The sequence below is a fragment of the Vigna unguiculata genome, chromosome 6 (genome assembly GCF_004118075.2).
Source record: "Vigna unguiculata cultivar IT97K-499-35 chromosome 6, ASM411807v1, whole genome shotgun sequence".
Taxonomy (NCBI): Eukaryota; Viridiplantae; Streptophyta; class Magnoliopsida; order Fabales; family Fabaceae; genus Vigna; species Vigna unguiculata.
Genome location: NC_040284.1, coordinates 22,196,401 through 22,220,759, shown reverse-complemented (window position 1 = coordinate 22,220,759; position 24,359 = coordinate 22,196,401). Strand labels below are relative to the sequence as shown.

Sequence of the window (24,359 nt, the reverse complement as noted above, 5' to 3'; positions counted from 1 at the left end):
AATAAATTAGTCGTTTTGAGAAGTATATGTGCGATTTTTACATTCTTCCGATTGTAATTGTGGTTTTTGTCGTAAAATAATATTTTCTTTTTATCACGTCTAATAAATGTTAGAAACATGAATTCCATTTGCACCTTGAAGGATGAGTTTCATCACTTCCTAAATAAGTTATAACAATTAGATTTTTTTTTTCCATTTTTTCTCTTTTTCTCTTATCCTTATTTCCTTATTTTTATTTTTTAAATATAAATAAATTTTACAAATTTATTGTAGATAATTTTTATTTATTTTTTAGAATTTCTTTTATTATAAATAATTATTTTAATTTACAAATTAAAATTAAAAAATAGTTAAGTTTAAAAAAAGCTCTAATATTTGATCTATATTCTTATTTTTGCTGTACACTTTTTTTAATTTTATTTTTTAAATAATAAATTTTAAACTAAAATAATTATTTTATGAGTTTTATCTTTAAGTCCCATGTTTTTAAACTTAACTATTTTTTAATTTGAACTTTTAGATTAAAATAATTATTTATAATAAAATTTTGTCTAAAATATAAATAAATATCTACGGTAAATTTTTAAAATTTATTTACATTAAAATTTTTCTTACATTTAACATGAACGTAACAAATGTAACCGATCAAAATAAAAATAATAAGATGTTTCATGTTTTTTATTCTCCTGAACTATATGAATTTTATTTTATTTTATTTTTAAATAAAATTTACACAGCATTTAAATAAGTTTATTTATTATACAGATTATCAAATAATATTTAAAAAAGAAAAAGACACCAATGACACATACATATTTTTTATACTATTTTTCTTCCCTTTATTTTATTTATTTATTTATTTTGCATTTAGTTTTTCCCACTAAAACAGCTCTCAAATCATAAAAGAATAAACTATGCAGTGATTATTAGTTGAAGCAGTAGAGACAAGGAAAGAGGTAGACTCAGACACTGACTGATATCCCAATTTTATATTACATTGAAAAATAAATTTATTTTGATAAACTCTGTCAGTGGCGCACATACACAGTCTTCGGACGGTGGTTCGCGATCGGATCCGGATTCGAGGGCGGAAGCTGTTTCCGGTAGCTCCGATACGGTGGCACTGGCGGTGGCGCCAGTTCCGTTTGTTTCTAGTGCGAATCCTTTCGGTGTTTTTTCTTTGCTGTGATTGATTCGTTTGATCCAGAAAATCTTGGTGGATTGATTCCATGGCGTATAGACGGAGACAGCAGCAAGGGTTTTCGAGACCTTCGTTTTCGACCTTCGAAGACGAAAACACTCGAAACCCTAACTCCTTTCCGCCGTCAAACGACTTCGTTGAAAGTTCAGCTTCGTCGTCCTCTTCGTCTTCTCTTGCTGCGAAAGCTATCAGAGCTTCTTCGGCGCGTCGCGACTCTTCGCTGTCCTCTCTCTATGGTCTCTCCTCCACTTCTTCTCCGACAGCTCCTTCTGAACCCATTCCAACTCCTCCTCCTTCTTCCAAGGTCCACTCCTCTCTATAAAATATGAAAATTCCGATGTACGCTAAGTGTGACTGTACTTGTTTGATTTCAATTTGTGCGTTGTGTGTTATTGCTTATGAGGTTTCTGCTGGATAGGGTTTATTGAATATTTGTTTATGAACCGAGAAGAAAATTAGAGAAATCTTCTTAAATGGAGAATAGGCAAAGGGAAATAGAATAGTTTAGTTTGAAAGAGCTTCGTAAAATCTCTGCATCAGTGAATTTGTTAAAGAAATCCTGTTAAAAGTATGGTTTTATTTTATTTTCTTATGAGTGAATGCGTTTAAGGTTGGAAATTCTTTTGTAGATATGCTACTTTCTCCGTCTCTTTTAATATGTAGCCTTTTAATATGTATCATTGTGTTGATTCAAAATTGTAGTCATTTTTCTAAATGTGGTGCTGTATATATAGGATTCAAGACCCTATGAATATACATCTATGAAGAACATGAACGAATCCAAGAATGGATTTTGGGGTGTTCTAGCCAGAAAAGCCAAATCGATTATCGAGGATGATAATGTACCCCAGCAATCTGAAATGGCTGGAGTGGGAAGGTCACAATTGCCTGGTGCAGCATCTAGGGGCAAGGTGAGTTTGGAATTATATCTTAATTCTCTCCAGAGATGCTGCTTTGTATTTTATGTCTGGAAGTCAGTTAAATATGATTTCACTGATTTGAAGCTGAGGTTTTGAAGGGGGTCAAGATTATGGAAGGATCTTGTATTTAATCATTGTAAACAATCATATCATAGTTTAATTTTGTAGTTTGTTCTTCACAAAAGAAAAGGTGAATTTTATTTTGTAGGGATACACACATAATCATGTGTGATAGCCATAACGCTTCTATAGCAGTTTTGCATGTGTGGCCTGTTGTGGTGCTGTTTTGTATAGCTGAATTGCAGCTGCTTTTGCATGAAATTTGGCCATATCTTCCAATTTAGTATTCATGAGTGAAAACCCCTTTTTTGGTTCTGGAATGTATCATTTGATGCTCTTTTAAGGCAACAATCTTGGAAATTTGCCCCCCTTTTCATAGAATCAAATCAGAAAAGGTATCTTCCCCTTCACTTGCATATCTACTGACAAAGACCTACCTTTCTCCTGCTAAACTTCTGGCATCAATCACATAACATTTTTTGGCCATTTACGAGCGAGCTTGCTTGTTACTGTTCTGGCCATTCCTTCGCATATGATTTTTTTAAGTCCTCAATACTTCTGTCAGTAGTATGAAAGAAATGAAGCCACGTACATGAAATAAAGAAATTTAAGTGAAAAGCTAGCCACTCCTTTTGCAAGCAATAGAAGTGTTGTGATTCAAAAAAATGAAGAAGCCTGTAGGAATTATGGAAGTCAAGAAGTGGGAATAAGTGTTGAGAGAAGTTGCAAGCAATGGAAGTCGTGAATGAGCAGCACCAGATGGAAGGAAATAGGGGAAGTAGAAGCTTACTCAATAACTTTCTAGTTCTCCAACTTCTGAAATTAAAAAATCTGTCTTCTAAAATTTTCATGTTGAAGTTGCATATGTGTTTCCCCACTAAAAGTTGTGTTGGAGATGCATCTGGAAGTGTTTAAATCGCAAGAAACCTTTTTTTAGTTCGACACTTTAGTGGATTGTCTGACATGTGTCATATGGATGTTGTGAGTGTTCGATACGTTTCACACCAAGACACAATATTGAAGAGTTGTGTCTGTGCTTCATAGAATGAGGTAGATCATGTACTAACGTAATTTTGACATGAATGATGTCCTTGGATAGTTTGTTTGTATTTTAAGTAATTATGAATTTGTTTGTTATTGTGAGTAAATTTATCACTTGTTAACCTATTTTGAGTTGTGTTTATGTATTGGATCTTAACATATATGATTTCTTGAGTTATTTTTCTTTTCTGTATTATTTTTAATGTATGCACAGGATATAGTTTTTTGCATACGCATAACTCTTACAGGTCAAGTCATGAACTTTTGTTTCCTTCTGATCCTCGAGTTTAAGAACATTAAAATACATCTAACGAACATCACAACATCAAAATGGTGATTATTCCCTGTTTTCACTTTTTCCCTGTGGCATTTTTTGCCGTCAGCTGATGTTATGTGTGATTGACAGCTATGGATTTCTTCCACTAAAATGTAAAAGGCTAACCCGCCAGATAGTAAACGTGCTTTTATCAAAGTATTTATTTTCTTTTTTAGTAGAAAATAAGGTTTATCGATATCAGATTAAATGGAAGAAGGTGAAGTGAAGTACATATAAAAGATGGATTAAGAAACCTGTTAGGTGCATCAGAGACAAAAAAAGATTGCTGCAAAACTGCGGCCAATCTGTGTCCTTGTTTGAAATGGTAACTCTACTGATATAACAAATAACTATTTACAGAACACTGAGGAGGGCAATAAATATCATAACACTTCCAATTTCTGAATTTGAATTGTTGTGATATTCTTTTGGTGGGCTTGTATAGTTGATTGTTCATTATTTTTTGAACTTTAAAATTAGATGCTATTGTCATTCTCTTTGTAGTTCCAAAATCCAAATCACCCAGAGGAGAACAATCTCAGAAGGGACAGTCCAGCATTTATGAAGGGATTAGATGCTATCACATCATCTCTTACTCATATTGGTGGTACCATTGGTAAATCTTTGGAGGTGAGGTTTGATGTGAACATTTTTGCTTACGTATTAAATTTCTCTTGTCTAATTATAAGCATGTTCTTTACTTGGTGTCTTCAATCTTTCAAATGTATTAGACATTTAGATCTATATTAGAATTCTTGGTTATGGTGAGGATGGCATGTGTCCTTTTATTTCTATGTTAGATTTTTTACTATGCATTTGCCTTGTGGGCTTATGTAGATAGGGATGAGAATGTTATTGTAGTAGGTTGTTGGTTATATTATTTCTTGTCAGGCTTCAAATACAAATTTCAAACTTCTTTTCCTTCCAAAAAGTATGTGTTGTGATTTCTTAGCACCTGTGCTAATTCATTTGTGTAGGAAGGTTTAACAATTGTTGAGAACCGGACTTCAGATATCATTCACGAAACTCGTAGGCATATCAGGAAGAAGCCTGGTAGCTTTGAAGGACAAAATCAGGAGAGAAACCATTCTAATACAGTTCATCAACAATCCCAATTGCGAAACCAGATGTCACCTAAGCAAACAGACCAAGAACTTCAACTGAAAGCATCACGCGACGTAAGGTGGCAACTGTGTATCACTTTTTATTGTGGTAGAAATACATGTGTGGTTAACTTGTGCAACATCAATATTGCTCAATATTCTAGGTCCATGTTTTTTCTTTTTACATTTTTCTTTCGTTTTTAGTTCATGCTCTTAAAATATACTGAATTAATATTTGTTTGTGCTGTAAATATCTTGCTTTCTCAGATTCAGTTAATTAAATAATAGATATATGATTAAAGGTGGACAATTTTGAATGTGTCTATTTATTGAAGCTTATATCTTAGGATTCATGGTAATCAATACATGGGATGTGAAGATACAATTTGATAATTTACATAATACAAAAACAGTCACTCATCAAATTCGAATCAAAGTATATGAAATAAACACACATTTTTTTACGCAATGAATTTCTTTTAATTTTTTAAATTCTAAAATTACAAATCGGATGTGTTGTGTGGAGTAGCCATCTCAGTCAAATCACATAGGTACCTGTGCTCATATACATACAGCATAATTATAACCGTATCAAACAAATCCAATTCCCTTATTTATAACACTATCCTTTTGTATATTGTCTTGTGTTTGTTTCAAGGTAGAATATGTATTGGTCCAATATGCATTGATAGATGGTAAGAGATTGTTGTCTGACCTTCGCAGTTAATGGGTGTAAGCGAGCTTAAAGAAAGCAATCATTTTTCTTTATTTGTATTTAGAGTCTGGATCACACATCTGTATTTGAATGTTGGACTGTCAAACCTTAAAATGTTTTTTTTTTGTTATCAATTAATTACATTTTTATAAGTCAATATATTTTTTTTTATTTTAAATTTATGGAGTTTATAACACTCGAAATTTGAATAGATGTGTAAGAATTTTTAAAAATTTCAATGATTATTGTTCAGTTTGAAGAAAGATTCAGTAGTGCATTAGCTAGTTTTTCTTCAAAATTATTTTTCACCGACAGTTTCATGTTTCTCACAGATGAACTTGTTTTTGTGAAATCTTCAGCTAAAAAGATATAAAAGGAAATGATATTTCTATATTTCTATTGAAGGGGCAGCCTTGATGTTGAAACTTAAAAGGATGATAGAGTTAAAGTTGCATTATCTCTTTAGCACTCTTCAACTAACCATGTTTTTTTAATTAAACCTTAAATCTCCCATAATTGATAATATGGAACCCTACCTGCCCGCCTATCTGGATAATCATCATTTGCTATGTTGAATATTGATAATCAAATTCATAGTGATGCTTATGTCCCTAGTTTCCATTGAATATATCTCTTCTCACCTTCTAAATTTAACCACTAATTTGATCTTCACAAAATTAATTTGCAAACCTGTAGCTATTTATAAAAACTGTGGCCCTAAATCTTGCACATAGCCATAGCCATAATTATCCTAGGTCAATCTTGTGGACTCTACCGCTGAAGTAAGAGTAATGCCAAATTAATACTTTGGTGTTACTTTTCAGGTTTCTCTCAACTCATTATTTTGCCTTTACTATTCTTATATACTGTGTGTTGGATTGATACCATCACTAATGCATGAATATTTTTGTATTTCCTTTTTGCGCGTGTTTCTTTAGATAAAAGATCATGTTTAATATTCCTGCTTTCTATATTCCCCTTTCTCCAATGGAAAAAAAGTTGATTTTCAGTATGTTTGTTTCATGATCATTATTAAAGTTTATGACTGAATTATTCCTAGCATGGTACCAAGTTGATATCATTTACCAGCTTCTGTGATATATCGTGATTTTCTTCATAAGATGCGTTGTTTGCATTTTTGTTTGTCACAGGTTTCAATGGCAATGGCTGCCAAAGCAAAACTACTTCTTCGGGAGTTGAAGACTGTCAAAGCTGATCTAGCTTTTGCAAAGGATCGATGCGCTCAGCTAGAGGAAGAAAATAAAATCCTCCGTGAGAATCGTGAAAGGGGTGGCAACCAAGATGATGATGATGATTTGGTATGCATGTCTCATTGTCCTTTTTTATCCTTTTGGTTTTTCAATTTCATTAGTTCCCCTTTTATGCATATTTCAGTGGCATAGAGAAGGTTATCATCTGATATTCTTTTCACATATTTGATTTCTCCGCATATTTGATATTGTTTTCACATATTTGATTTCACATGTCCCCTTTTCCAATCTAATATTTTGAGCACAGTTGGCCATTACTTTTGTTTCAGTTATGAATTATTTTATGCGTTTTATGACGTGGTGTTTATTGATCTTTAAATTCACGGCACCTAATGATAAAGCCACTTATGTTTAACGCGCTTCAAACCCTATATAGGTGGAAGCCTTGTGCACTGGCTAGCTATTTTTAATTTTATGCTACGCATTCAGGGGTTTAAACTTATAATGTATGATAGTAGTACTTTAATAACATTGCAGCCTGCTTATTTTCTGGTTGTCATTTTCGTTACAATTTTAGAATTATTCTTGGATGGTTGACCCTTTTACTTGCTAGACTTCAAGTTTTCTTCTTTTTAAAGTTTAAGTTTAACTTGACTCTTTATGGATCAACTGTAAAGATATTAGAAGCTGACATTGTGCATCCCTGTGGAGCTCACATGTCTTATATTTAGCACATTAATGCTAATGTTTTGTTGGGTAGAGAGGATAGGAATTAAAGAGAGAGAAAAACATAAGTTGCCAGAGTAGAACTAGATGAGAAATAATGTAGAAATTAAATGTGTTTTGATTGAAAAGGAATAGAGAAGAGATGGAGAGAATAAAAGTAGGTTAGAAATAATTGATGAGTTCCACCATTTTTAAAATTATTTCTTTACTTTTCTTCTCTCACCAAACATTCTATTTTATTTCCATCTCCCCCATTCTCTCAATCGAACAACATCAAAAGGTAAAACCCTTTATGATCTATTTGAACAAATTTCTCCATAAGCACTTATTGAAAAAAAAAACAAAGCATAAAATCAATTTTTTCGTTAATTAAAATTAGCTTAGGCATAAATTAATATGTAGAGACAATCTTAATTTTTCCATATTTTTTATTTTTTAACTTGTATATAAACTAATTCTAGCTAATGTAGAATTTTATTTCATTTTTACTTTTTTCCTTCAAATTCCTATGAAAAAGTTTCTTAATTATGTTTTTAACACTTTTTTTTTTCTACGAGCCCATCTAATTTAAACTTAAGCTGAGGTGGCTAATGCTGGTTGGCCTATGTATAATTTGCTTACAACAATTAGGGCCAGGTGCCCAAGCCTATTTATGTTTTCATCTAAGTTGAGTTGGCTCCATGGGAACAATCAGGCAGGCTAACCTGTTTAAGTTAAAAGAATAGATTTTATTTTTTAATTTTTAAAATAGTTGTGTTATTGAAGTGACTGAACCCATCAAACCAACATGTGGGGTTGATGAATGGTCTATGACGTGTCATAGATAGTTTAACCTTGCGCATTCCATTATGAAGCATCATGTCATAATCGTCATATCACTAGATCATATGAAATCTCCAATACATCTAACTCTTCGGCCAACTCAATCCTACAAAATGACTAAACCCATCAGCATGTTAGTTTGATGGGTTCGGGTTCGGCTTATGCACTCCGTTATATACTATAATAATTTGACTATTTTCTTGTTGATATGTGATATCCAACTGATACTTTGTCACACCCTTTTATGATGCATAATATAAGAGTATTTGTTGACCATTTGACATGTTCTATTTTATTCCTGGTTATCAAGATAGTTATCATATGATTTGATAGTTGGGTTAGTTCACAATTTATTTGACTTTATTTAAACAGTGTAAGTTTCTAAGGTCACTTATTGTATATATGGACCCAACCCATGTTATCCTTCCCCTAGTTCTTTTCCTCTTCTCTATTGTTTGTGTTTTTTCAAAAAACTTCTATCACTCGCTCTACTTCCCAATGTCATTCAGAAAAAGGAACCAAAAAATTTGACTATATACTATAGTAATTAGACTATCAGCTTATGCACTCACTCCCTTATAGACTATAATAATTTTACCATATTTTCTTATTGATGTGATATCCAACAAATACTTTGTCACATTCTTTTATAATGCATAATATAAGTATTTGTTGACCATTTGACTACATGTTCTATTTTATTCCTGGTTATCAAGATAGTTATCATATGATTTGATGGTTGGGTTAATATTTTGATAGTTACTATATGATTTGATAGTTATCATTTTGTTTGACTTTTATTAAACAGTGTTAGTTTATAAGCTCATCTATTGTATATGGACCCCAAACCATGTTATCCTTCCCCTTGTACTTTTCCTCTTCTCTATTGTTTGCGTTTTTTCAAAACACTTGTGTCACTCGCCCACTTCCCAATGTCATTCAGAAAAAGGAACCAAAAACACCCAATTGATTGGATTATCGGATTTAACTCACATTGAGTCCTCACGGAAATTGTGTTGTGAACATACTTTTCTAATTCTCATTACAGATACGACTGCAACTTGAATCTCTGCTTGCTGAAAAAGCTCGCCTGGCGCACGAAAACTCAGTTTATGCCCGTGAGAATCGCTTTCTAAGGGAGGTTGTTGAATACCACCAACTTACAATGCAGGATGTTGTCTACTTCGACGAGAGTACTGAAGAAGTCACTGAAGTTAACCCTCTTAACCTTCCCCAAGTGCCTAATATATCCCTGGATTCTTTTACTACACCCACAACCCCCTCATCACAGTCTCCAGATCCCAACCTTGGTATCAGTTCAGAATTAACCAGAGGCATCCCATCTACTATATCTGCAAAGGATGTTAAAATCGTAAAGGATTCATGGAATTCTGAAGCCACTAGAAGCATCTCTTCCATCACAGGACATGATGCAAAATAACATGAAACGCGTCTCTTGAAATGGTGGTGCACCACTTTTTATACTTCTTTTATTTGTTATTATTTATATGCTGCTGGTGGGTGACATTACCTTGATGTAATTTTATACCTTAACCTTATATTGTGTAACTTTGGGTTTTATTTTTTTATTTTTTCATTATATCAGCATACGCTACTTATGTCAAAGCAGCAATACATGAACAAATTCCTGTATCATGGTGTATAACATGTCTAATTTTATTTCTTCTATTGTCATCAACTCATTTAATACTTATATTAATTGATACTATACGTCGAATTCAATTATAATTAATTTTATCTATCACATTCACATTACTTCTTCTTTTATTTAGAGACCAAATACCCCTAAAACAGCGTGTGCCACGTAAATAGCTTCTCTACATAATTGCCATAAACAAGTAATCTAATCACCAATGAAGGTAAACCTCGACCATAATAAATTTTCGTTAATACACAAAATTCTTTTTGTTTAGAGGGTTTGAAGTTTAACCGAAAGCATAAACTTTAACCTTCAGTAAAAGCTTATAATATTTGAAAAAAAATGCTTTCTGTGGATTGCTTTTTCATTAGGATGTACATCAATGCAAAACAGATCCAAATCAGAAAATATGTACCGAGTTATAGCTTCCCCAGAATAAACAAATCCGGTTAATTACATACACTTTTTGTATTTGTAACCATTGCGACTTTAACACGATTTTTAATTGAATATATATTTAAAAAGAAAAAAAGGTGAGGCGTGAAAATGGACAAAGCTTTGTTTCAGAAGTGGAATCCGTGATATGATATGATATGATGAGGGTGTACAGAGAAGCGTCTGCTAAAAGATGCTCATCCGATAGACAAGGATCGAGTTTCGTTCGCTTTTCTCTGATTTTTACTGAAATTTTAGTTATCACACAGATTCACGTCTCTTCCTTTCCAATTTACAGTTTCACACCCTCTTTCATTGTCACCTAATTTAACTTATTCCAAATTATTATTATTATTATTATTATTATTACTTACTTACTTACTTACTTATTCTTTCATTTAGTATTTATGTAATGATGATCCCCAATCATTTTCCATTTTCATAGAAATAATGAGTTCTTCTCAATACATCTATTATGACAATTACAGTAAAAAAAATATTTATTAAGAGTTTTATAGAAGAATAATTTGTTTGATTAGAAAATACAAGTTTTGTAGTAAAAATTTAATTTTGATCCTTATCATTAAAATATTGAGATGGAAATATAATTCTTTTACCGGTATTTACTATTTAAAAAAAAAAAAAAAACTACTTACGACAGGGATTATGAAAAGTGATGACGCCACGGAAAAAAAGAAAAAGAGATCCATGACGCAACTTGATTGATTATGGATGACAATCTTTTCAAACTACGATTTATAAATAGGAATCCTTGGCAAGTTTCACGTCCATTCAGCAACCAAGAAAAAAAAGAAAAACAGAACATATAATAAATAATCAACATGTCAATTTTTTTTTTAATAAAAGGAAAAAGTGATTTCACAAGGTACTAGCATTCTTGCTGTTCATGATAACTGTCTTTTGACTTTAAAATTAAATTCCATATTAACTTTTTATCAATGTTCAATAGTTATCAAAAGCTCTCATCCAATTACTATGCTCTTTTCATATCCTTTCTTTCCTAATTAGGCAGTTGAAGAAGCCACTGAGACAGGAAGTTAGTTGTGGCATTGACTATTAAATATGTGCCTTAATAATAATGCTATTATTAAATTACAGTTGCAATTACCACCTATTTTTTATCCACCTCTCTACCTATGTAACAAGTTCACATGCTCCTTTTTAGTACACACTTCACATGCTTGTTGGTACCTACTTGATTTGACACCCCAATTTTGCAATGTTTTTCACCTTTTTCCCCTACTTTTCCTCCAAGGATTTTTCACTATCTTTTTATAAACCATTATTCTCTCTGGATTATTTAACTCAGAATCTTTAAAAATATCTTAACTCTATAATTCTGGAAAATATCTAATTAATGAAATCTAATGATTCTTCTTCAGATAGAGAAAGATTATAATTTAATTTTAGAAACAATAAAGATTTTTACAGCACGGATTGGTAATCAGATAAAAATGTACTAGAAAATATAGATAGGCAGAAATACAATCCAAGTAAAATCTAAATTTGGTAAATTAGGGTCCCATGAAACACAATTCAACACAACACAACAAAACAGAACAACAGAAGGAGGAATTTGCATGCAGTAGCACATTAACATGTTCATCAGTGTGAGTGTGAGTATCTCCGTTACCAATCTCAAACGGCAAAGCTTCCCCCTTCTTACATATTCTGATTCTTGATTTTTGTTTCAATTTATTAATTTTCTTTCTTTCCTCAACCCATTTTTCTCTTTCTCTCTCCCCACCATTTTCCTTCTTCAACCAGATTCTGGAGCAAGGCCTTGCCCATTTGCTGCTTCCTTGAATCTGAAACACCAGACTGAATCTTTGTCGAGAATTTCAAGATTTTCCCCACAAACCACCACATCACGTCACTTGGTCCCATGAAAGATCTGATTTTTCGTTCTTGGGGGGTGGGGTTTCTGCCGTTTTTCCTTTCACCGTTGGTGTCTGAAGATTGCACAAACAGAATGGTCAACAACACTTTTTGGTCACCTCGTGTGCTTTAAACTGTAAACTCTCTCTCTATCTCTCTCACTCTCTCTCTGTTTTCTGTCTCTGTGTTGCATTCTTTGCGTGTCTTAGTCTGTGGCTGTTTCTTCCATTGTTAGAAATTGGTGGTTTTAATTTGATTTTGACCGAACGAATGAGATCTTGATGAGGGTTGGAACCATTTTTTTGTTGCCATTACTTCTTTCTCTGCCGCTTTCAATCGCTCAGCTCCCACCTGACACTGCAATGTCATCCCGAACCCTCGATGCCATTCTTCAAGATTGCGCCTTTAAGGCATTTCTGAGGCCAAAAACTGGGGTACCCTACGATGCCCAAGTGCCCAGAAACCTAACCGGGATTAGAGTTTCAGCAATGAGGCTCAGGAGTGGTAGTTTGAGGACCAGAGGTGTTGAAAGATACAAAGAGTTTCAGATCCCAATTGGGGTGTTTGAGCAACCTTATGTAGAGAGGCTTGTTCTGGTGTATCACAACTTAGGCAACTGGTCTGAAAAGTTTTACCCTTTACCTGGTTACTCTTATCTGGCTCCTGTTTTGGGTCTAATGTCATACAGTGGTGCCACTCTGAATGCTTCTGAGTTGCCTGAATTAGAGATTAGAGCTTCTGATAACCCAATTTTGATCAAGTTCCCTCATGTAAAACCACCACCATCAGGGTCAGTGCCAAAGTGTGTGTTCTTTGATCTACATGGTTCTGTGCAATTTGACATCCTAGTACATGGTAACGTATGTTCAACAGTCCAACAAGGACACTTCTCTATTGTTGTGGAGTCTAATGCCCCATCTCCAGCACCTGCTGCTGTTGCTGTTGCTGCTGATGTTGGAAAAGGAGGTTCTAAGAACAAGCACAGGGTGTGGATAATTGTTGCATCATTTCTTGGTGGATGCGTGTTGGTGATCTTGTTGAGTCTATTGATTGTTAAAGTGAGAAGAACCAAACAAGGGATGAAGATTCAGCAGCTGGAATGGGTAGCTGAGAGCAATGAAACTTTGCATATGGCATCCATTGGAGGCACCAAAGCACCACTTGCAGTGGGGACTCGCACCAGACCAACAATTGAAAATGATTACGTGCCTTAGATTTCAGGATTATTGTTGGATCAACTTTTTTTTCCCCTGCTTTTTGGAATTTTTGTGTTCATAATGAGTGAAAAAATGATGCTTTAGTTTCCCTAACTAATGGCCATGATAAGAAATTCAGGCTTCTTGGTTTAGTTTGGTATGATTTCCATGAATCTCATTGGCTTCTCTGGTTTTTTGGTAGAATAGAACCTTCATTCTCTCATCTTTGATGTTTTATTTTAGCAAGTGTGTTGATTTAGCTGTTTGTGGACTCATTGAATAGTAGAATTCAGGAAGATGAACTTAAAACAATTGATTAAATTTTTTTTTTAAGGATCTCTACTTTTTCTTTTCTTTTAAGTTACAAACTAGGAAGCAAGAAATAGTAAATATAAAGTGAGTGAACAAAATTATGTTTAGACCAAGTTTTTTCTTTTTCTTTCTTTTGGTTAAGAGGGTGAATTTTTTGTTTGTCTAAATTTATAGCAGTGCCTTTGTTTGTGAGCTTATTTTAGAAAATCTAACACAAAATCTAAGCCAAAGTCAAATTAGATTGTTTGATTCCAATGAGTAAAAAGTCTTTCCGTATTTCATTTATAGATTGTTGATGTTTATGATAACTCCTTCAACTTAACCTTATATTTAGATAAAGAATTATAATTTGTATGAAATTTAAATATATTGAATTTAAATTACTTTAATTTTAAATTAATTAAATTCTTAAGAGTTTTTTTTTAACTTTTTTATTTGAATAAAACCTTTTAATTACAAACAAATATAAAACTTGCAGTTTCAACCTTGAAAACATGAATAAAAATTTAGTCGTTAGAGACATAATAAAAAAACCAGGTTGCAACATCGAAAACTTCTATCTTGTGTTAGTGAAGAAATAATCTTTACAATATAAACCAATGAATAATTTATATCAAAATTAAACAAAACACTCTTACTTATCAATCAAAAAATATTTTTATTGACATCAATAAAAAACCCTAATTTGACATACGCTTAAAAAAAATAACATATTAATGTTGATTGAGAAATAACTGATTGATATTTAATAAAAATAATATATGTTGATGTTATAACAGTAAATAATTATGTTTGACATAAGTCGGAAAACGTTACTAATATTATAAAATAACACATAAATTGGTAAACAAATAACCTTTAAGGCAAAGATTGAAAATAAATCAATTTCTTAAATTGGACTTATTACATTCATAGTGCATGCATACGTGGTCAATTATTTATAAATGTTTTTATATTAAAAGAAAAAATATATAAATTATTTTATATTAGTTTAAGTGATTTTAATTGATTCATTAAAATTAAACTCATTAAGTGGGAATATTTTAAATTATAAATGTCAATAACAACTTTAATATATATATATATATATATATATATATATATATATATATATATACCATCAATTTAAAACAATTTAAGTTTATTTTTTTTATTGAAAAAAAATAAAGAAAAAATAATTAAGATCAGATAATTATTATAATTGTTTATTTATAGTCCAAATACCTTTTCACACATACATATATTTTATTATTCAATTTGTTTTAAACTTAACATATCTCCCGTAATAAATCACAATATTTAAAAATAATTTATATTATTATTAACAAAATTATGATAACTTTTTGTCATTTACTATTTTAATTAATTATAATTTTAAATAAATATGTTATAAATTTTATTATTACTTTCATATATAATAAAATATATTATTATAAATATTTAATAAAATTTTATTTCAATAAACCCGTGCATTCGCAGTGGTCAAAATGCTAGTTTTCTTATAATTGAAGCTTTAGATTAGGATGAATCTTTTAATATTTTGATTTTCTTCCTTTCTCATGACAAATATTTTCATTATTTCCTATGATAAAGAAATATCATTAACTTTAAAATCTTCTTTCTCATAAACACTAAAAAAAAAAAAATCTGTTATACAATACTTTCACTAAAAAAATCTTAAAAGTTTGATGAAAAGGAACGAGTCATAATTTGAACATATTTTTCATTAAAAGAAATATTGAATTCTTTTTATAAAATGGGACACTTTAAATTTGAAAAATATTTTTTGTTTATGAAAAAGTAAAGATTTAAAATTGAAAAGGGTATTTTCTATTTTTATAAAAAGGAGAGATTTACATTTTAAATGATTATTTTTTATTTTATTTTATTTTTTGAAAAAGGAAGGATTTAAAATTTTATAAAATATTGCAATTCTTAATTACGAAATTATTTTTTTTAAATTTGAAATTATGTTTGATAATGTAAGCTTCAACTTATTGGAGTTCATTTTGCATTTATTATAAACTTTCATCGTCTCTTTAAAAGTATAAATATTCTATATTCTCTATAGGTTTCTAGATTAATATTCTATCATTTTCGCGATCACATATCAAATATTTAAAGGTTGAAAATTTTTGATTAAGCGTTTTATCATAATTTTTATTTGGGTAAGTTTTTTCTTATTCTATAGTTAATCCTTCTTTTTTCTATTTTCTAGCACACGTGGGGTTGTGTAATCCACATGTTTGATCTACTGAGAAATATAAACTTTGTTTTTAGATTAAACAATGGCGTTATTTTGGTTTTTTAATGTGTACTCTGGAAGTTATTTGAAAGTTTCTGCATTGTACAAGTTTTATGATTTTGGAAGTTACTTTTCTTCCATAACAAACTTCCTCTAAATAATGGAAACTATCAACAACTTTTGGTTGAATAGCACTAAAATTGATATTCACAACCTTAGTTTAAAATGATTATGATAAAAAATTTTCAAAAAAATTGCATTTAGATTAACAAAATGTTATCAGTAAGGAAATACTCAAAATTTGCATAATTACCTTTACTAATACAATAAAAATGAATACATATTTTAATAAAATTGCAACTATAAAAAAGATTATACATATTTAAAGAATTGTTCTTCATTTCTTTAAATTTTTTAATTAATTAATAATTGAATTAGAATTAAATTTTTCAACTATTTTAATTATGTTGTTGGCAAGAAATTCATATCTTTTTGTTGACGTGATAGATTGATTCAACAAGTTTTCACAAACTTTACCATAGTACTATAGTTTCATCTTTACTTGTAATTTCTTTTTTATCACTTCTAAAAAAATAATTTATTCTCTTATTATTCACTAATATACCTATTTAAACCAAAGTTTAAAACTAAAAAATAATTTAATATAATCTAATAAAAAATTACAAGATGTAATTATTAGAAAAAAAATTTATGATAATTAAGGCACAGTTAAAAATTGATTACGAAAAAAATCAACATTTTTATATAGATATATTAAATTTTTTAGAATGTCAAGTATATTAAAAATATATCAAATTTTAAAAAATTATATAATTAACTAATATATATAAAAAAAAAAAATTGGGGCCAAGGTCTTTTCCATTCTCCACCCAGCTCGGCCACTGATCGGTAGGAATTGTGAATAAGAAACAAAAGGTTTATACAAAAACCTTTGAAATGTTTATTTAGACTGTGTATTTTGGTATTTAAAACGAAGCTAATAGGTTTAAGTGGAGAAAAATAGTCTTAAAAATTATTTAAAATATGTTTAATTTTTTTTTTATGTTGGATTGTCATTTACTTATATTTTTTATATCGCGCTTAAGAAATGACACTAAATATATTAAATATATGTATAAATTACTCTTGTTTGAGTGCTATTGCTTAAACATACAACTGATCATTTAAAAAATATAACTTATTTCTCAAGTAATAATTAATAATTTGAAGTAGTTTTTTTTTTTTTTTGTGAGAGAGATGCGAACACAATTATCTTTTTTAATTTTATATATATATATATATATATATATATATATATATATATATATATATATATATATATTGAAGAATGTCGTTCAAACAATGGTGAATTGCTTAAGCGACATAACTTTGTTAAACCATGTTCTTATACTAAAAACCATTTGTTATGTATTAAGTTTTAGTTTTTTTTTTTTTTATCTTTTGTGATACATCTATCAGAAAAGGTGGAGTTGCTTTTAATTCATTTATATGATGTTGTTATACCAAAAGACTTATTCATGAGTATTTTATATGATTAATGTAATTCCTTAAATTTTATAAGTTATGACGTGAATTATAATAATAATTATAATAAATATGTTTGATGTTATAATATGAGAGAATAATATTATAAATTGTAAATGTATTTTGTATTTATATTTAAAATTAGTTTATCCTTATTTTTATTTTATATTTAAAAATTTTCTTAAAATTACTTTATCTTTATTTTTATTTTATTTCATAATAACAGATATAATGGAAATCGTTACAAAAACATATCATATGGAGATAATAATTCAAAATAACAGAGAAGTTTTATGTTTTATTTATTTTAAGAAAAGTTATTATGTAAGCTCAATGTTTATAGTATGTTATGGAATCTATAATTATCTTGAAGAAGGATTCAAAATTAAAAAAAATGTTTTAAACTAAAGGAGAAAACAGAAAATGATACATTTTGTCACTTTTATTATAAATATAAAGACCTCATTCCCACACGGGTTTAGGTAAATGCAAGGTAATGTAGAGATGTTAAAATGAATTTTAATTTATGAATTAATTCGGCTCATTACGAGTTTGAGTCATGTTGGATTGAAAAAATTTATTAATTTTTTAAAAGTGGATTGAACTGAATCTAACCGACTTAACCCATAAGTTAAACGGTTTCAAGTCGGGTTAAATGTGAGTTGATCCACACCCATCAACAACAACAATATTTTCTTTATAATTTTTAAATTTTTTTTATTACAATTATCGACTACTTCTAATTATATATAGGTTCACAATTTGATATTTTAAAATACTATAATGTTGTTCAATAATATTTGAATTGTTTGAATATTTGATTTATTTGTTTCTCAAGTTAAATATATTGATACTTTAATCTTTAACTATATCTTATAATAATATTTTGAGAATTAGATGAACATTTTATTCTACTATTATAAAAAATAAATCGAGTCAATTCACTTTTATTGTAATACAATAAATATATAGAATAAATTGCAAAAAAAAAAATATTCATAAGTGAATCAACCCACTAACCCACCAACCCATAATAAATTGGATCGGATTGTAAAATTTATAATTCACCAAAAAGTGAGTCAGGTTGAGGAGACCATTTTTTAGCTCAACCTATTATGAGCCAACCCGTAATTTTAGATTTTCCATAATATACTATTTTAAAATGAATACACCAAAATAACCTCACATTCTCCATAAAAAGAAAATGAAAACTTGGGCCAATTTGATTTTAGAAAAATACATTGTAGTGATCTTGGGATGAAGAAAGTAAGATCCAAGTGACATTAAAAATGATGAACCATTGCATGTTTATTTGTTTTGAAAATTTATTGCAATGAGATGTGATGCATCATCGACAACATTGCATGAGATTTTTGAAGATTACTAACTTGCCAAAAAATAAATACAAAATAGCATTGTAGGGTGTGCATGAGTATCATAATTGTCACCTATCTTGTGGCTTATTTGCTCCACACGTTCTTGTCACTGGCCCAACATTGCACATTATCATTTATTTTATTTACTTTTTTATTTCTTCCAATCTCTTCTACTTCTTCTAGGAATCCTATGCTACCACCTAGCTTTCTTCTTCTTCTTCTTCTTCTTCTTCTTTTCCCTTCAATCTTTCATTCTATTCTTTCATTTTCTTCATCTTTCTCTCCCCATTAAAAAAATGGCAAAAAAAGAAACAACATTTCTTTCTATTTCTGTCATTTTGCAACTCATGCATAGATGCCAACAAATAGAGGAATAACCCCCTTAAGGAATCTGACACAATTACACCAGGCTTCATTGATTCAATATCAAAAAGATGATTTTTTTTTTCATAAATAAATTAATGGGCATTTTCAATTTCTCACATTACATCTTTGGTGACAAAAAGTTTATATCTTTTTATAATGGTAAGAGTACTTTCACATTATATTTTATGCCCATCTAATTGATTACCGAATAAACAATATTAGGAACTCATTTAATATACATGTTTTGACATGGAAAGGTATTGTATTATAGTGTTTCAAACTTTGTGCATGTGATACGTGTTATTCCAATTTTATACTATTTAATACTTTATAACTATTTTAATGGGATTTTTTTTTGTATTCTTAATTTTAAATAATAACCAGCATGAATTAATTGACTTCATTCATATTTTCTTTCTTTCTTTTTTGAAAAAACACACATAGAAAGGTGTGAAGTGACTCATTTTCCTTAGTAATAGTAATAATGACAATGTGAAAAAAAAATGATTTTTATTATTACTAATAATAATATTGATGTTTGGGTGATTCCTTAGTAATGAGGGCTATGAAAATTCCAATGAAAGCAGAATTTTTATGGTAGGTAGGTTGGAGTAAGACAAGAATAGGGTGACAGGTGTTTAAAAAACAAATAGCATAACATTAATACTAACCAGATTTGAAACAAAATGTAAGCAAGTTGATTATAGTAATCAATAATAGCGGCTATTAAGCTGTCAAAATTAATAGCAATATAATAATAATAAATAATAGCTTGATATTTTCCCCTTCTTTATGAGATTTGATATGCTAAGCACCAAAGTAGGGAAATGAAGTTACAAATTTTGATTGATTTGAAGGCAGTTAGAAGATATTTTTCTGTGTTTCTGTTGTTGCTGTTTATGACTAAGTAAAACTTCCAGAGACTTCACAAGAAGAAAAATATTTTATACCATTTCGTTATTAGTATTAACAATATATAGATACTGATATGCTATTATGTATAAATATATAAACATAAACATATATTAAATATAATTCATATGCGTGAAGCATGATAGCGATTGGTTTCAATCTACATGTTCATGATCTGGTGACAGAGAACTAGTGACCCTCATTGGTCATTGGAAAGCTTCTTCTTTGTGATTGATCGGACAAAATCCATGTTTTGGAGCCTGCATGATTGCTTTAGCATTTATAATTTATCTTCTGCAATCTGGTTATGAATTCAAGTGAATATCTGATGAGATTTCTCTTGTGGTTTTGACTGTTTGGTTTTTTCATCCATCATCTCTTGAATCCCTAATACATGTTTGATTAGAGAGTTTTGTGTTTTGTTTTGTAGCAAACCACAAAACCCACCACCTGTTTGTGTTTGTTAAGGAATTAGGAAAACACAGAAACATGATATAAAGTCTTCTTGCATATGCAACACAAGCCAACAAAACATCAATTAAAACACACCCAGAGAGGTACAGAGTGACACCCTTTAAGGCTTGCTTTAACTACTGAGCTACTACAGAAGTGGCCCTCCTTTTTATTTGTAGCTTTGTACCTTCCTTTATTGTTTTTTTTCCCTGACCATTTTTCTCTCTTGTCTTTCTAACTCATATGTTAGGTGATTCTGTTCATTCGCATCGATCAACTCTTTCTTCTCCCCTCTTGTTGCCTCTCAATTTTCTCAAAAGCCTAATCCTTGCAACCAACCAACCCACATCCTTGTACAATTCATGTCTAACATGTACAATCAGATTTCATTGCCTTCATCCCAAAGGGCCAATTCGCCAAACATAAACATCAGAACCAGTTTTGATGTTGATAGGTATGTAGATGATGATGATGATGATTATGCTGTTAATTCTGGAACTTTTGGTTTCCCTTTACACACACGTGTATATTAATTTCTTTGAATATGTTCTTATTTACCTTTGTTCTAGTCAGTACTTAGCGGAGCTGCTGGCAGAACGCCAAAAGCTTGGACCTTTCATGCAAGTTCTACCCTTATGCACCAGACTCCTTAATCAAGGTCCGTTTATTTCATATCCATGTTTTCAAGTATTCTTCTGTGGATTTTCTCCTCTTTTTTCAACTGATCTCTATTGTTTCGTTTGAATTAGGCCATGCCATGACAAAAATTAGCTTTCTGGTTACTTGTTTACTTGTACTAGTTTTTCACTGTTTGTTCTCTTCAAAGGTTTTGAATTGTGGTCGCAGTTTCGTTACATTCCTCAATATTGTGAGAAATTGCGGACAAATGCGACCGATGCATCCACAATTGTGGTTGTAGAGATTCCAACAACCTTGACATTGCGGGTGGAATTGCAGCCAGGGACTGTTTATTGAAACCTTTATTTAATGTTCTTTAAAATGCACTGAATTGTCAATTTCTGACCTTCTTCACCAGCCTGAACCAGTTAATGCTTGAGAATGAATCATGGTTACTAAATGCCTAAGGAATTAGAAGTTTAAACATGCATGTTTTGAAAAACAAGCAACAGAATTACACTCTTCTTTTGCAAAGCTATCTAGAATTTGTATCTCTTGATCAATCAAGAAAAGGAAACATCTTAGAATGATGCTTTTTGGGTGTCCCACAAAAAGAATATATGGTACCAAAAGATGGTGGCAATTTAGTCATTACCTCCTTTCACAGAAATGCAAGAATCTTTCTGGCTTTGAGGCTTCATATAGTCTAAGAAAAGAAAAATAGGCGTTGTCTTTTGCATGAGTAGAACAAATCTTCAAATGATCACTTTAATTCTTAATGTCATTCACTTTTGATAATCAAGATGTTCATATAGATGGCATTCACTACACTTCCTAGTTCCTATGCATAATTTACTGTTAGCTTACTATCAGAAAGGTTGCATTAATACCATTTATGTTCTTTGATTCACTAATCTCTCTACAAGTTCTTATATTCAGTATTACATTTTTATTATCAGAGATTTCAAGGGTTACTGGAAAGAATGAATTGGTGCATAACCAAGGATTTGGTGACTTTGACAGAATGCGATTCATAAATCCAAGTCATATGGCTTCTCCAAACTCAACATCAAACTTTACTGCCTGGAACAGCCTGTCACATGAAGTAAGTACCTCAGTTTTAATGTTCTATTCAGTGTATATCATTTATGTATTGTTGTAAAACATTTTATTCTTAACCTGTCCAGTTCCGACACTAAATTCCATCTTCTCCTTTATGTCCAAGGTGGCAACATTGCCTCTGTATCTGAAATTTGTATATGCTCTGATCTTTGTTCTATATCAAAGTTTGATTTCTTTCTATCATGTACCAGCATTCCTCTTATGTATCTGTTTCAGTATTTCATTATAATTTCTAGTTTCTTTTACTGATTTTTTATACTTGTTATACATCAGAGGTTAGCTGGCATGCAGGGACTAAACATGGAGTGGCAAACTTCACCCGTTGTTCCAAGTTCTCCCATTGTGAAGAAAATATTGCGCTTGGATATTCCTAAGGATAGCTATCCAAATGTAAGATTTGAAACATGCTTCATAGCATTTTACACTATAAACAATAAATCATGCTTATTCTTATGATATTTTTATAGTTTTAAGACTTCAACTTCTATGCATTGTCAGTGTACAAGTTTTACACTGTCAATGAATCAAATATCATGGCTATGACTAGTATGCTTCCATGTAATTGTTCTAAAATAAACAAACTTGCTACATATGAAGATTTGTGATTGATGATGACAATATAATGGATGCCTGAACTATTTAGTTTTATATTCTGTTAACCTTTGGGTTAATAAGGCTATTTTAATTTTCAGTTTAATTTTGTTGGCCGGCTTCTTGGCCCTAGGGGTAATTCACTGAAGCGAGTGGAAGCTACTACAGGGTGCCGAGTATTTATCAGAGGGAAAGGTTCAATTAAAGACTTAGACAAGGTAACATCCTCTGGTTTATTGTCATCAATTTTTCATAGTTTCTCCTTTGAATTTGTTGACTACTTTTGTTGTTTCCACATCAATGTTATTTGTAAGCTCTAAATTTGTTCTGCTTTTTTTTTTTTCACTCTAAAGGAAGAGTTGTTAAGAGGAAGGCCTGGCTATGAGCACCTGAATGATCCACTTCACATTTTAATTGAAGCTGAACTACCTGCCAGTGTTGTTGATGTAAGGTTGAGGCAAGCACAGGAAATCATACAAGAACTACTTAAACCAGTGGTATTTCTCTTCCTTTCCAACTATTGTTACAGAGATTACAACTTTTTCTTTAGTTAATGAGATGAGAGATTTTAATTGAAAAAAGTGAAATGTTTTAAAGTGAGGACTAAACTGAAACCAGAAAATGTGATGATAGATTTTTTCCAACTTTTTTCCCTCTTTGATGTGCAGGATGAGTCACAGGACATTTACAAAAGACAACAACTAAGAGAACTTGCTATGCTTAATTCCAACTTCAGAGAAGAGAGCCCTCAACTGAGTGGTAGCATCTCTCCATTCACTTCTAATGAAATAAAACGGGTCAAAACTGATCAATAGGGATTATATGTTGAGAATTGTTGCATTCCTTGAATGGTCAACGCTTCCTGTAACTAAATTTTGTAAAGCTGCAATGGAAAGACCAACCTTGCTGATTTGATGCTGCTGATTTGAAGAACAAAATAAAGGAGACAAACAACATAGTATTCATTGTCACTAGACAAGAAGAAAAACTATTCAACTACATTTTGACCTATTTATGGCCCCATTATCATAAATGATATTTTTTAGATTCTTAAACTGTTTATTTGTAGTATTGGAAAGATATGTTTCCATATCAGATATCAGATGTACTTCAATTTTTTCTTATATCTGCAATTTTTCTAGTTGAGTTGCACTTATATTAATCTAAAAAATTGACTTCACTCAAATCCTGATAACATGCATGTTTGCAACAGTGTACTGTTTATCTATCTACAAAGCACAATAATTTCTGAATATCATGTGACAAAGTTTGGCATATGAACACCTTACTGAGCATAAAAAGCTTTGCACCACTTGTTCTGAATATCATCATGGCCACTTCTTTGAGACAAAGTTTGGCCACATGAGCACCAAGCAGAAACAATTGTGCTATATGCACTTTTTAAGAAACCCCTTTTGTAGCACAAAATCATGTCTTTTAGGGTTAACATCAATGGTGGGGGCGTTAGAATTTATTGTTGATGTTGATGTTATTGACCATGACTATGGTGAGAG

At 30.6% G+C, this 24,359-nt stretch overlaps 3 protein-coding genes across 7 annotated transcripts; all 3 read left to right on the top strand.

Annotated features, from left to right (window-relative positions):
- The first annotated feature begins 1,229 nt into the window (after positions 1–1,229).
- Positions 1,230–9,810, top strand: LOC114188051. Its single transcript, XM_028076546.1, has 6 exons — positions 1,230–1,505; positions 1,936–2,112; positions 4,043–4,168; positions 4,516–4,716; positions 6,508–6,675; positions 9,164–9,810. The coding sequence occupies exons 1-6, from the start codon at positions 1,230–1,232 to the stop codon at positions 9,554–9,556; spliced, it is 1,341 nt and encodes a 446-aa protein (XP_027932347.1). The 3' UTR covers positions 9,557–9,810.
- Positions 9,811–11,735: 1,925 nt separating this feature from the next.
- Positions 11,736–13,564, top strand: LOC114186993. 2 transcript variants are annotated; one of them, XM_028075088.1, is made up of 2 exons: positions 11,736–11,847; positions 11,999–13,564. In XM_028075088.1, exon 2 carries the CDS (start codon positions 12,391–12,393, stop codon positions 13,321–13,323), a length of 933 nt encoding a protein of 310 aa, XP_027930889.1. In that variant the 5' UTR covers positions 11,736–11,847; positions 11,999–12,390; the 3' UTR covers positions 13,324–13,564. The 2 variants fall into 2 exon arrangements, with proteins under 2 accessions (XP_027930889.1, XP_027930891.1); XM_028075090.1 differs by having other exon boundaries at positions 11,756–12,245; positions 12,454–13,564.
- Positions 13,565–20,165: 6,601 nt separating this feature from the next.
- On the top strand, positions 20,166–23,971 carry LOC114188667 (KH domain-containing protein SPIN1-like). 4 transcript variants are annotated; one of them, XM_028077249.1, is made up of 9 exons: positions 20,166–20,378; positions 20,492–20,618; positions 20,765–20,968; positions 21,084–21,172; positions 22,092–22,237; positions 22,528–22,644; positions 22,947–23,063; positions 23,199–23,342; positions 23,514–23,971. In XM_028077249.1, exons 3-9 carry the CDS (start codon positions 20,877–20,879, stop codon positions 23,658–23,660), a joined length of 852 nt encoding a protein of 283 aa, XP_027933050.1. In that variant the 5' UTR covers positions 20,166–20,378; positions 20,492–20,618; positions 20,765–20,876; the 3' UTR covers positions 23,661–23,971. The 4 variants fall into 4 exon arrangements, with proteins under 4 accessions (XP_027933050.1, XP_027933053.1, XP_027933051.1 ...); XM_028077252.1 differs by lacking the exons at positions 20,166–20,378; positions 20,492–20,618 and having other exon boundaries at positions 21,088–21,172; positions 23,514–23,969; XM_028077250.1 differs by lacking the exons at positions 20,166–20,378; positions 20,492–20,618; positions 20,765–20,968 and having other exon boundaries at positions 21,361–22,237; positions 23,514–23,969.
- The last annotated feature ends 388 nt before the right edge of the window (positions 23,972–24,359 follow it).

Bases quoted from the DNA above. Each gene is read 5' to 3' on its own strand.
- LOC114188051 (XM_028076546.1), top strand. From the start codon at position 1,230: ATGGCGTATAGACGGAGACAGCAGCAAGGGTTTTCGAGACCTTCGTTT. The intron at 2,113-4,042 runs GTGAGTTTGGAA...TTCTCTTTGTAG, and splicing joins GTGCAGCATCTAGGGGCAAG to TTCCAAAATCCAAATCACCC. The intron at 4,169-4,515 runs GTGAGGTTTGAT...TCATTTGTGTAG, and splicing joins CCATTGGTAAATCTTTGGAG to GAAGGTTTAACAATTGTTGA.
- LOC114186993 (XM_028075088.1), top strand. From the start codon at position 12,391: ATGAGGGTTGGAACCATTTTTTTGTTGCCATTACTTCTTTCTCTGCCG.
- LOC114188667 (XM_028077249.1), top strand. From the start codon at position 20,877: ATGTCTAACATGTACAATCAGATTTCATTGCCTTCATCCCAAAGGGCC. The intron at 20,969-21,083 runs GTATGTAGATGA...CCTTTGTTCTAG, and splicing joins ACCAGTTTTGATGTTGATAG to TCAGTACTTAGCGGAGCTGC. The intron at 23,064-23,198 runs GTAACATCCTCT...TTCACTCTAAAG, and splicing joins CAATTAAAGACTTAGACAAG to GAAGAGTTGTTAAGAGGAAG.